The sequence below is a fragment of the Cibotium barometz genome, chromosome 28, assembly GCF_041138505.1.
Source record: "Cibotium barometz isolate CiBa-2024 chromosome 28, ASM4113850v1, whole genome shotgun sequence".
Classification (NCBI taxonomy): Eukaryota; Viridiplantae; Streptophyta; class Polypodiopsida; order Cyatheales; family Cibotiaceae; genus Cibotium; species Cibotium barometz.
Genome location: NC_141073.1, coordinates 6,167,921 through 6,181,803, shown reverse-complemented (window position 1 = coordinate 6,181,803; position 13,883 = coordinate 6,167,921). Strand labels below are relative to the sequence as shown.

General features: G+C 42.4%; 1 protein-coding gene across 4 annotated transcripts in view; it reads right to left on the bottom strand.

Annotated features, from left to right (window-relative positions):
• Positions 1-11,033, bottom strand: part of LOC147622424 (uncharacterized) — a 45,356-nt gene extending 34,323 nt beyond the window's left edge. For 2 of the 4 annotated variants that reach the window (XM_086821978.1, XM_086821979.1), the window contains exons 1-3: positions 10,722-10,989; positions 10,319-10,430; positions 7,280-7,764 (exon numbers count right to left, since the gene is read on the bottom strand). In XM_086821978.1, the coding sequence (XP_086678104.1) occupies positions 7,280-7,764; positions 10,319-10,430; positions 10,722-10,850 (726 nt within the window). In that variant the 5' untranslated portion in view covers positions 10,851-10,989. Of the gene's footprint in view, positions 1-7,279; positions 7,765-10,318; positions 10,435-10,721 lie in introns of all 4 variants that reach the window. The other 2 variants (XM_086821977.1, XM_086821976.1) reach the window with 2 other exon arrangements.
• Between the last annotated feature and the right edge of the window lie 2,850 nt (positions 11,034-13,883).

Sequence of the window (13,883 nt, the reverse complement as noted above, 5' to 3'; positions counted from 1 at the left end):
CCTGCATATCTTGCAAAAAATCATAAGCTTGCCCATTTTGGATTTCACCTAATCCAAGAAAAATTGGTGCTCTAGGTTGAAATCCATACATAAGTATAAATGGGCTAAATCCTGTAGCCGAATGCTTACTGCTATCGTACGCAAATTCTAACTGTGAGAGATACTTTTCCCACTCAGTTTGCCCTTTGGAGACACAAGCCCTTAGCATACCATCCAAAATCTTATTAGTTCTTTCAATTTGACTATCTGATTCTAGGTGATTCGATGAAGACATACTTAACTTAATTTCCAATCTAGCAAATATATCTTGCCAGAACCTTGTAATGAATTTTTCATCCCTATCACTATGACTATGTTTTCAAGCAATCCATAAAACCTGTATAATTGATCTACAAATAAAGTAGCCAACACATGACTCTTAACAATCTTGGTTAGTCTATTCACTACTACCCAAATAGAATCATGTCCTCGATTCGTTCTACGTAGTTCCACAATAAATTCCATGAAGATACTCCGCAACTTAGATTCTAGTATCTCAAGTGGATGAAGTAAGCCACCTTGTTAAAGGCATTTAGCCTCATTCACTTGACATTGGCTACACTTTTTAACATAATCTTCAATATAGGCCCTCATCTGTGGCCATTAAAAGTTTCTCTTGACTAACGCAAGAGTTCTTTGAATTCCTTGGTGCCTTGCACTGGGAGCATCATGACATTCGAAAAGTATCCTTTTCCGAATTTCATCAATGTCCAACGCATAAACTTTGTTACTTCTCTTCGACAACGACTCTTCTGGGATTCCGGAGTTCTTGTTTTTTGTTTTTGAGCTGGGAGGTTGCAAAGGAATCACCCTCTACCACCATTTGCTCGGGGAAAAAACCCGTTACCACCATGTCACCATGAGTCCTTTAAGAAGGCCATGAGCACTTCCTTGGACTACCCCCAATAAGGGGTGTGGGTCGGCATCTCAAGAAAGAGATAGTGCAGGCCTTGACCAAGGATCTCACCTGCTGAAAAAGCCCCTTAAACTCTTCTATCAAGAAGATCACCCAGCGGGTTTCCGAAAAGGAATGCCATACCCATATGGAGGGCATCGGCTCGAGGGAGGTGTCCCAAACAAAGCGATACCCGGCGGTACCCGAATTCCACCAGATATCGAAGACGAGGTCATACCCAGAAAAGTGACTACAACGGCTCGGGCTCAGCCAACTCATGAGATAGCGCGTTGTAGTACTTAGGTACGGCCTCGCGGAGGAAAGCTGCAACGCACTGCACATAGGCGATCCTCTGCTTCGGGCAAGGGACTACCCAGCCAGGTAGTCTCCTCCCGCGAGCCTCCCCTCCAAGGAGGATGGTTCCGGTTTCGTTATCCGAAAGGTTCCGATTTAGCCCCCTGGCATGAATGATGGCGGGCTGTATTGCCTCCCTGGGGCCATCCAGTTCGGAGCACTGAATGAGGAGGTGGGTAAGGGAACTTTCGTTCTCATCCCCTTTACACAACGGGCACGTCCTAGGTGTGGATCGCATCACCTTATCCTTAAGACGTAGCCCGTCCACGCGAGCGAGGAGCAGAAGTTTCTCACCAGCCCCCCCGGGGTCCTCGCCTATCATGGCTTTAAACAAGTACTTCCGAGAGAGATCAAAGGATTTCTCCTTATAGGACCTTAGGGAGGCGCAACCGTGTGAGTTCTCCCACAACTTCCAACTCTCCTCCCTCGCAGTTTGGACTGGCGCGCTGTTTATATACCTCTTTCCCCAGAAAAGAGTTCGCTTGCACCACGTCCACTTCTTGAACTGGGTCCAGGCAGGGATATGGTTCACCAAGTCTGCGATCCAAGTTCGCACTCCCGAATACTTGGTGAAGACCCTGACTCTCTGCCTTGCACAATAGGCAGAGACAGGGGGAAGTTTGAGTTCTCTATGCAGGGCTAAAGCGGCAACAGAAGTCGATTTGGCTGCTTTACCCAAAACCCATCTCATCCCCGTTGCGATTAGGTTCTCAATTGGGTTAAGCTTCCGCATGTCGTGGGACCCTAGAATTTCTGCCCCATAAACCGCGACTGGAAAAATGCAAGCTTTGAGAAAGGCCAGTCTGCCCCACACTGGGATCTTTCTCAAGCACAACAAGTGTTTATGCGAGTATAGAATTTTACTAGCCGACTCTATCCGATCCTTGATATCTTTCTCGAGCACAAGAAGTGTTTATGCGAGTATAGATTCCGGAGTTCTCGGACATGTGTTTGCCCCCAATCTAAACTAGCTACCAGATCCTTCCAAAGAAGCAAACTCCTTTGCAAAGCCCTTGAAGTGAAGCAAGAAAAGCAAAAGTGAATAAATCGACGATAATATGAACATAACCCAATGAAGCTCCTCACTTCATGTACAACCCGTAACTCAGGCCAATCCTTGATTGCCTGGATCTTCATGGAGTCCATGTGAACACCGTCCTAAGAGATAATATGCCCCAGGTGATGTATTTCTGACAAGAAAAACTCACTCTTCTTACTATTTTGGTAGAGCTTATGCTCTTCAAAAACAACGTCAAACCTCCCTACATTCAACCACACTTCTCAAAAACACAATAATATTATTAAAAAAAGTGCCAATGAACTTTCTATGAGGCCTAAATATCTTGTCCATCATTCGGTTAAATGTAACTGGAGCATTAGTAAGACCAAAAGGAACACCAAATACTCATATAATCCAAAAGAAGTTCTGAAAGCAATTTTGTGTATATCTTGTGGAGCCACTCTGACTTGATGATGCCCACTCTTGAGGTCTATATGACTGAAACATGACATACCCTCAAGTTTTTCTAGGATATCATCAATATGAGGAATGGGAAACCAATTCTTTATTGTGATCTTGTTTAAGGCCCTATAATTCCCACACATCCTATAAGACCCATCCTTTTCCTACACAAGCAATACAGGTGAGCAATATGGTGAAGATCTTGGCCCAATCAATCCCTTCTCTAGAAGATCATGGACTTGGGCCGTAATTTTCTCCTATTGTGTTGCGGTCACCCTATGTAGGGTGGCCTATTAGGGGGAGAACTACCAAGGAACACATCAACACGATGATCCTCAGGTCTCTCTAGAGGTAACTCTCCTGGCGCAAAGAGTCAGCAAAACAATCTTCAAACTTTTGTAGAAAAGCAAGTCTGTCTTGGTCAAGATTACTCACATCCACAGCACCATCTTCAACATTGTCACGAACAAAGATCAAGTAAGAACAAGCAGAATTTTTTATAACTTTATTAATGGAAATATGGCTTACAACAGGTATGGTACTACCAGCGGTACTAGCATCAATACAATCCTCTATGCCTCTATGCATAAAAACCACTTTCTTTTCTTTATGAGAAATCTTAGGATCCAAGCGATAGTGCCAAGGCATCCCAAGAATAGCATCACAATGTCACATCTTGTAAGTAGAGCAATCTGAAAGTCCTCAAGATCCACGTATCCCTCCCTGTATGTGTATGTGTAACTTTCCAATGAAAGAGGTCGCACTCACATCCTTGCCCTCAAAGCCCACATCTGATGTATATGCATTTCCATCTCCTCAAGCTTCAACACAAGTGCAGAAGCCATCTGTATAGATATAAAATTATCAACAGAAGCATTATCAAATAGAAACAAAGCAAGTTTGATCCTTCAATTTTCTCCAAGCTTTGCAAAGCAAACGGCTTTTGGTTCATGTACTATATTCCCATGCACATCTGGAATCACATTCACACTAGATTTAGCTTCCTGTACTTCAGTTTTCTTGGGGTTTTTGGGCACTGACTATTCATGTGATCGCAAGTAAAACACTTTCCCTCCTTTTTGTACTCCTCATGTTGCTGTTTTTGTTAGCACATTCATCCCCAGTTTCTGCCCATATTTGGTGTCCCTTTTGGTCCTTTTTCATGGCCCTTGATTGTGGGCTGGCCACCCCTTTTTTATATATTTGTCTCCCAGCCTGGATGTATTTTCCCCAATCGGCCAGCTACATCATGTCCAGTTGGCCAGCCCCTCTTACCTATAAATAGGTGGGCTGGCCTCTCACTTTTCATCTTGCCTAGTCTTTCTTTTGCTCCCTCACTTATGAGACTCTTTTTGTCTCTTGCTTGGGACTGTATCACTTCAGTATATTCAGCATAGTTGCTCCATATCTCTCTCTCTCTCTCTTGCACTCTCTGCTCAGCACACTAGTGTGCTTATTTGCTTCCGCTCTATGCACTCATTAATGGTATCATCGCTCCCGGTTCTGCAATTCCCTCTGCTGCCCCAGATTGTGCCCTATCTATAGCCCCTTCACCTCTGCGTTTTTCTCATATTTGCAGCCCTCTGGATGCTGCGTTTTCTAGACAGTTGCTGCTGATTGCTTTCCCTTCACTTTGGCTTCATCGCTTACAGCCTGAAGGTATTTTCCCATCAGCGTTTTCTTCCTTCTTGGAGTTTGGAACTAGGCGGCCTGATTTTTTCAGGAGTGCAGCCCCTCTTTGGCTGCGTTTTCCTCTCCAGTGGACATTCCCTTTTGCAGAGCGGGTCTTGTGGTGGTTCTAGCTTTGGTGGCAACCTTGCTACCTGTGGTGGACACTCCTTCCAAGATTGTGCATATTTCTGAGATTGAGCCCAAGCTTTTGTGATAGCTGCCCCTACTACACTTCATATGTTCTCTGAGTCTGCAAAGTTGGATGGTTCCAACTACACTTTGTGGAAGGTGAAAGTGAAATCAGCCTTGCGTGGCGTGGATCTCTAGGATTGGCTTGTTGCACCTGCCAATGCCACCCCTCCCCGGTGGTGTGACTCAGGCACATATTGATATTTGGCTGGCGAATGATCGTCATGTTTTCTCCTTTCTGATGTTGAATTGTCATGATTCTGTTCTCTCTCATGTGTGTAAAGCAGATGTTGCACATGAAGTTTGGAAGGCATTTGCAGATCTCTACAAGATTAAGTCTCCGGGTCAGATTTTGGCGTTCGAAAAGCAACTTATGAACTTGTTAGTTTCTACCTTTCCATCTTTATCTACTTTCATCTCGAAGATGAAAGATCTCCGAGACGAGCTTGCTGTTTGTGGCAAGGATATCTCTACGGAGGATATGGCTATTCGGCTTCTCTCCAAGCTTCCAGAGAGGTTTGATGCTTATTTTCAGTCTCTTGTTTCTTCTCCTCATCCTGTTCCAGTTACTTGGGAGAAAGTTCTCCCCTCCATTATGCAGATTGAGTCTCGCTTTGAGGAGCGGACTAGCACCTCTGGTGGTTCTGATGGAGCTTTGGCTGCACGAGATAAAGGGAAGAATCAACAGAAGAAAGGGAAAGGGGGTTTTGACAAGAACTCCAAGGATAAAGACAAAGACAAAAGCAGATCTTCTAAAAACAAGGACATTGAGTGTCATTATTGTGGCAAAAAGGGTCATAAATCGCCCCAATGTCACAAGAAGAAGCGGGATGAAGAAGCAAAGAACTCTTCCTCTACAGCGGTGTCTCAGACCAAGAAGGATGATGGTATTCTTCTATTAGTAGGTACTCGTCGTGTACTTGCTCTTGTGACTTCTCAGTCGCGGTAATGGATTGTGGATAGCGGTGCTACTGCTCGCATGACACCCCATCGAGATTGGTTCAAGGACTTCACTCCTAGGACAGGCGAGATCACTTTGGGTGATTCTTCTTCCGTGCCAGTGCATGGACATGGCACCATCCCCATCTTCCGCTCTTCCGAGGACAAGAGGTACTTCTCTGACGTTCTGTACATTCCAGATTTGGCATTTAACCTTTTGTCAGTGAGTGCTCTTACAGCTCAGGGTGCGGAGGTCATCTTCTCTCATTATGAGATTACCATTCGTGATAAGGAGACTTGGCTCAGGGAGTACAAGATAGTGGTCTGTACAAGTTGACCGCTCTGCTTTCTTCTGGTTCTTCTTCTCCTCTTTGGCATGCTCGGTTTGGCCATTTGAGCTGTCAGCTTCTACAGCAAGCTTCAAAGGATGGGTTGGTTGAGGGTTTACTGACCATCAAGGGTCCATCTTCTGTTTGTTCCTCTTGTTTACAAGGGAAGCAACACTGAGCCACCTTTCCAAAGGAGGCGACAGAGATCTTCGACATCACTTGCTCTTGTTCATGCAGACTTATGTGGTCCTATGAGTAAGGCGTTGTACATGCTCGTGATGGTGGATGACTTCTCCAGATATACTTGGGTCTTCTTTCTGAAGTCCAAGGATGAGGCTTTTCAGCACTTTTGTGATTGGAGAGTTGACGTGGAAAAAGAGACCGGTTTCTCGATCAAGGCTCTCAGGACTAACAGAGGGGGTGAGTTTATATCCCAGGAGTTTCAACAATATTACAAGGCCCATGGCATGTTCAGCATAGTTGCTCCATATCTCTCTCTCTCTTGCACTCTCTGCTCAGCACACTCTAGTGCTTTTTTGCTTCTGCTCTGTGCACTCATTCAGTTTTGACATCTTCGGAACACTCTGTCTACCCCCCAGCTTCTTCCCTGAGCCATCCTATGTATTCGTGTCCTCTTTGGGCACACTTTTAGGTAGCTGTCAACCCTTTTTTCTGCTCAAAACCAGCCTTGAAATTTCCCTTGTGTGAGCTGAACTCTTGCTTTTCAGGTGCTCCCTTTACATGCAACTCCTTGGAAACATTGGCCGAGTAAATCAGCTCTTGTAAAGTCCGGTTTGGGTAGAAAGGGGCTACAAAGGGAACTGCACATGGGAAGGCAGATGTAGAGGTGGAATGGGGGGTTTGGGGAAATGGGGATGATGGGTTGGGGGAAGGAAAAGTGAGGGAGGTAACATCAGGGAATGGGTGCATTGCTTCAGCTCATATCTTTCAGCTTGCGAGGGTTTTCAATCAACCATAACCAGACTGAATTTGATCCTCAACAAACCAACCTAGATCCTGGTAAGCTAGGTGGTGGAGACAACAGTAGGACCTACCAACATTGGAGCAATGGATGCATGTGAAATTTTTAGTGATAGGAATTCGGTGGTCTTTAAGCTAAGCTATTTGCAACCACTGCACAGACCCTTTCAGTTGGTTTCCTACTGAATTCTAGGCCCATATCTAGACATGGTGACTATTTAGCAGAAGGGAAAGTCTTGATATGTTTGTGCTATTTTGTAAGAAATCTTTAAGACATTTTTTCTTTAGGTGATGGGAACCTTTTTCATTTTTTTGTCATTTACTTGGACTAATTGCGTACAATATACCATGCTATGCTTAACATAACAAAGAGATAGCTCAACTACAAAGGTTAAAAACCAACCCAAATCAAAATCCCACCTCACCAGCATCATCTACCATTGATTGATCAGGAAAACTTTCATTTGTATTCATGTTAAGTTCCATAAGTTCCAGCTCTGCTTCAAGCTCAGCTTGAAGTGCAGCCATTCGACAGCTTTCCACACTTCGCTCTCTTGCCAGAACTTGTCTAGTAGAAGCCTGATCTTCGATACCCAATCCTGTATCAATGCTTCTTGTAAAACCAAAAGGTTGGATTCTCTGATCTACGTTATTTTGTGAACCCTGACTCAAGACTGTTTCGATCTCTGCTGAATGCACACCATGGCTTCCAGAGCAAGATGAGCTCAATAAGTTCTCTTGATGATGTTGAAGTTGCTGTCTCATTTCCTGAACTAAGTATTCCATCTGTTCCACTGTTTTGTTTAGCCTTTTGATTTCCTTGTGACAGGAAAGTAACATATAAAAGGCGCCGGGCCCAACACCAATGTCAAGACCAGAGTCATGTGATGGTGGATTCAGAACACCTGAAATGCCAAAACACAATGGTCATATTAAGATCTTGAAACTTACGATTATTGCCCTTTAAAAAAATAAACACATGCCTGAGAATATTTAATCCCAAAACAAAAAAGTATTGAAAAGAAGCATATAAGATTCCATAAAGCCCTCCATGTAAGCCATAAACTTCAAAACAACACAGACAGATGTCGAAAAGGTATGTTGATGTATTCAAGCACTAGTCCCATAAGGGCCAGCTCTGAAAACCTGGCCCTCTGACCAGGTATACTTTGAACTTTCTTTCACTTCTAGGCTGCTCAACTAACACTAGGACATTGAGCACATTGATAGAAGCATTATCATGAAAATCTACCCTCTTATGGCTATTTAATCAGAACATGTACAATATCTTGGGCATGAAAGGAAAGCCTCCCAGACAGTGAGCAAATCACCAAGATGCTATGGTCCAAACAAACAAAAATGACCAGAGGCCATGATTTAGGTCTGTATAATGTCATCTAGCCATCCCCAACTCTGTGATAGGCCACTCCAACCACATCACATCACCCAGTTCCTTGATGCAACTATGAATTGATGATGGCAGTGCAAGCCTATTGGTGTGTGGAGGCAGACATGTAGTATAACCGGCCATAGATGCACAGAAATGTCCAGCTAAATATCTAATTGTCCAATCCGTAAGAAGGAGAAAGTTCATCATGAAAAGAAACCAAGATGGCTTCATCCCACATCTTAGCCCTTTCAGCAGATATCTCCAAATCTTTTATCAAAAGGCCCGCATGTATTAAGTGTGCATTATGCCAACATTTCAAGGTCAAAATGGGTGCATAAAATACCATCCACTCAACATTGTTAACCCCACACTGCTGGCATGCATATATCCATTGTGTAAGCCATCCCCAGAGAGCGTGGTCTCTAGTGTCATCTATCCACCATGGAATTGGGATACCTTGCAGAAATCAACTCAATTAGACGCAAGAAAACCTTATAGAAATGATTTGATTTCTTCATGGAAGAACCTGACCAAGGTTCAGAAAGCTGAAACCCATAGAATCAAATCAAATCTTGCATTACAAGGTCTCATGCAGCATATGTCAAGCAGCTTAGCATGCAATACATGAAAAGAAACACATCTTCAAGCACAGGTTGAAGCAAGTGGGAAAATGTTGTCCAAAGTTTTCTTGAGCTTTCAGCCCTTTTTCATCATCAAAGCCATGATGTTCCAACTGCCCTTTCATCTGCATGTGGGTTTGTTTGTATGTCTGTCTTACAATAGAGAGACACTTCAATCATAAGATGTGCCACAGTGGCTCACACATTACAGTTGTGCACTTCTGGAGCTATATTTAAAAAACTGTGCACCCTCACCACTTGCAGCTGTGCATTTCAAGCCATACAAATTAGCTCAAACTGAATGCTTCCATGTTCAGCATTTTCATTCCTTTCTCCTCAGACGTTAGGACTCAGGTGAAGAGCTGCATCATCATGTGTATCCTTGAAAAGAAAATTTGTTCTTTGCTTTCAACCCCTCTCATGAAAGGGTATAAAGTACCAAATTAACTGGTCACCAAGCGTCAAGATGCAAGTACTGCGAGCGTGATACCAGCAAGCCCAACGGGCTGGGGTTCCAATGCTTTCCAAATTATCTAACATGTAACATTCCAAGCCTGAACCAGGATGAGGCACGGGGGTGACCACACTGTGGTCCCGCCCTCTCGCGCTCAGAGGAGTCCCGTCAGGGAGGGCATTGCCCTAACCCATCTCAGCAAGCTGCATACAAAAGACCATCTGTAATGGTGCCAAAAGGCTTTCACCCCATAATCCCATCTTAACTGCTTCAACGTTCATTGGTTACAAGGACCTCCAAGCCTTCATAAACCCATATCTGGCTCAATTGTACATCGTAAGGGAGGGTCTGGGGCATGTTTGGTGACACAACTCCGAATCAACATCATCGCTAAAACCTACCGATTATCTGGGAACATAGATGGCTAAGAATGTTGGGTCCAAGCTTCACTCCTAGGCTTGATTGCTAGTAACACAAGAAATTAAGCTCCAACCGCAGAACACTGCTTAAACAGACTTCCTCCAAAAAAAATTACAAAATCTTGGATGCATCCTCTTTCAATCGGGAAAAGAGATATATTAAACATAGTTGATTGGCTAGATTTGACAATTCCTAGAGGATGAAGAAGTCTGGAGTAATGAACAAGCTTAAACAGCTAAATAAGTAAAATCCCAAGGTTGATTGAACGTAACTCGAGATGATTTGAACATAGACGCACCAAAGCACTATAAGATTGAAGTGAAACACTGAGCATAATGAGCATAACTCAAGTTACATTGAGCTAGATTAGAAATGACACAAGTCAGAAAGAGTTAGTTTGAACATAGCCCAGGGTTGATTGAGCAGAATCCAACTTAGATTAAGATTGAACCTAACCCAACTTAATTTGAACATACCCCAAGCTAGGGGCCACATTAGAGTAAGCATGATTGAGGATTCAGATACATAAAAGCGTACAATTTACTCCAAAGACTGGAATGGAAAATTGGACTTACTGCTAGAGGTGAGGGATCTCTTGAAGGCCAGGGCCACATGTTGTGTGCTCCTGGTTTGCTCTCTTTTGGCTAAAGACATCTGCACATTTTGCAAAGGCCCTCTCTGGACAATCTAACTGAGCAAATACAATATCAAGATCAAAGGAATAACAGAAAATTCAGTAAGTTAATTTAGCAATTCAGTAAATTGTGGATATTAGGGTGCCATCCTGCTCCAGTAGCTGCTGATGGCAGTAGAGTGAAAAGCATGTAACGGTGCACAAATTCCAATATTTCTTTGTGGGGATGTGTGGAGATCCTGATTTTGAGCCGAGTTTGGTGAAGGCAAGAAATTTGAAGAAAAGCAACAGGAGACACACATCTTCGTTTTTTTTGTTTTTCAGGGTATTAGAATAGAATTTACCACAACCCGGTGAGTCTTTTTGCTACGTTTTGTCCCAGCGTGGCTGTGTTTCTCTTCTCCTCCCAACTGTGTTGGAAAATGGGCAGTTAAATTTTCTGCCATGTTTGCGCTGCGTGCCATGACCCACATTCTCTTCTTTGGGAAAGACCAGAGTTTCCTTTTTCCTTGTGACCCACATACTTGAAGAGCTCTGGAGTCTGTGACTCTGTAACAATGGAGGTTGGGATCCACGTGAAAAAAAACACACTTAACAAAAGCTGGAGGGACCTATTTTTTGGTTGGTGGATGATTCTGCCGCCTATCCTATGGCCCTCTAGAACATCCATTTGTCAAGGTTTCATACACACCAAAGCAAGGGGCCCTCCCCCTTTGAGTACATCCAAAGAAGTCAAGATTGGCATGGCAATATGCATGGATTATCTTTTCATTTTGCTTATTAGATAGCTGATGCCCTATGTGGGACTTGGATTCCTACCCAGCCATAGGCAAGCAAGATTGCCCCTCCCGGCTCCATTCCATGCCCAAGGGATGTGTATGCCTCACTTAACACCATAGGTGGGGGCCTTTCATTCCTATCTCCAAAGCAAATTATTAGAGTAAAGATATAACTTTTAATTTGCCCATTGAAGATATGGAAAATCTTCAAGAGGCTCTTTAACACAGACATTTTCTTAGTGCCTTCGGGCCAAAGAATCTACTTTTAAGACCCACTTTAAGATTATAATGTTCTTGTATACGATGAAGAGAGGTGCATGCACATATGCTCCATGCATCATTGACATGGAAATAGACATGTTTAAGGCCCATGTATGGAGATTAGAAACCTAAGAGGAGTCACCCAAAAACTTTTCATGAGTACTTGTCTACACAAGAGAGCCAACCATTTACTAATGAGTTCCACTAACAAAATACCTTCCTTGCAACAACAGAGTAACTTAAATCTCCATCACGTGAGTATATGATAAGCAAAACATGCCAAAAAAGTTATCTTAATGCCCTTAGTTCATATACAAATCCTTAAAGGTGAACCCCAACAAGTGGTGCCTACTAGCCATGTCATGATGTCACATCCTTGATATGCCCAACACCAAGGTATAATGTACTTTTTACTTAACGCATCTAGCGACATTATTGCCTTCTTTGCATTCGTTTCCACCACAAACACGATCGCTTTATTTAATCATGGGCCTACACAAGCTTCTTTACTTTGAGTTGCCAACAAGCCATTAAGGAATGGCCTTATCTTGAACTCATACATGTAGATGTTTCTATGTACAACCTCCAATCAGCCTTCTTTTCAACACACGCATGCCATTGCCAACAAGGGTGGGTTTACTCCTAATGGGCCAACATACAAGCTTACGCATGTGAATACTCATTGCTTGCAATTTGTGTATGCATGAAAATGCAAGCTAGTGTGTTATATGCTATGGCATTATGTAATAGACCATCATGTGTGCTTTCACAAGTGGTTACCCATGAGTTTGTGGTCCACATGAAGCTAATATTTGCATGTGTGCACAACCATAGGAGGTCTCTATGCTTGTGTGGAGTTGTATTCCTATATGACTTCTTTATGCATAAAGACATCATGTTCTTCATTGCAGCCTATTCTTCATTGTATGTGTGCACATACATTAATTTATGTGGTGTCACTAGCATTAATTCATTCCATAGCATAAAAGAATAATGTATTCAATCCACACCATTCATTTGTTAATCTAACTTCGCTTGTATGAATTTAAAACATCATGTAGCTCATGTTAGGGACAATGCACCATCAATAACAAATACATGGACATGTGGTGAAGGTGGAAGTTTGCTTAATTATCATCTAAGAGTTTTAGTAATGGCATCATTTCTTTCATCTAAAATTTAGGTAGCAGCATTCTTGCTATCAAAGTAAAGTTTGTTGTCAAAAGTTCAAGCAAGAATCTTCATCTAGGTTTTTTGAGTCAAAATCCTTGTTTTGCATTTCAAACCAATGCTTAATGTCTCCTTTAAACAATCCTTGACATCTAATCTCCAAAAGGTTCAAGAAAGAGTCTAAACCATCTCCCTTTAAACTCCAAAAAATTCAAGAAAGAATCTCTCTCTTAGTAGATGAACCTCACTTAGTGTACTGGGTTTAGTATAGTTGCTTAAATTTGAAGATTTCAAAGGCTGAAATTCGAGAGAAAGATGTTTTTAATCGCAGTGCCGCTGCCATGAAGCTCATGTGAACTCAAAAGCGAGCGGGCAACGTGGACTTGGTGGTGCCTTGCCAAAACAAGTAGACTTAAAGTGTAGTCCACTGATATATGAAATTGACTCATCAGCATCTATAAAAAGGTCGCTAAAACAACAAGCTAGCTGGCATTCACAACATTTTGCAGAAGCCATGAATATATATATATATATATATATCCTCACAACTTACGAGCCTTTGTAGACAAGTATTCAATTTCCAAGATTAATGGATCCCAATTAGTAGCAAGAAGATTACCTACTAGACCCTTGTGCAAGGCAAGGTGAAGGCAACATCATCATGTATGACACTCTTCAAAGATATCCTCTATACAATGCAAATGTTATGAAATGAATATGTCTTAAATCACATGAAGATGAAGATTACAATGAGTGGGAAGAAGCTGAAGATGCCAAGGCACCAATGAGATTGAGCAAGAAATCAAAGGACTCCAACGATCTCACCAAAGAGAATGGCTAGGTAGGATGTATGATGGTCTAGACCGATAACAACATGCTCATTGGGAGCCTCTTTTGTTACAAGACTAGGTATTTAATTTACCTTGCCAGAGTGCTCCATTGACATAGAAAAAAAACATTTCAAACTTGTACAAGCCTTTGAGAGGTGTAGTAGATTGATGAACTCTAGTGAGCTACAGATGACAAGGCATAGCTTTTTGAGCCACTTGAAAGAAAAACACTCTAAAATCACAAGACAACATTATTTCTATTATTTATTTTCTGTGGTTCAATATGGCTAGTTTAACATCATGCTCAAAAACATCATAAGTTCATGTCTACATACTTTATTAGAAAAAAAAAAGGCTATCCAAGGAATATTTGGGAATTTTGGCTAAGATTCCTAGTCCTATTACATATGATGATTGCCTAAAAGTGTGATCAATAGAGGGTCTTAGGGGAAGCTAAGGTCACCAA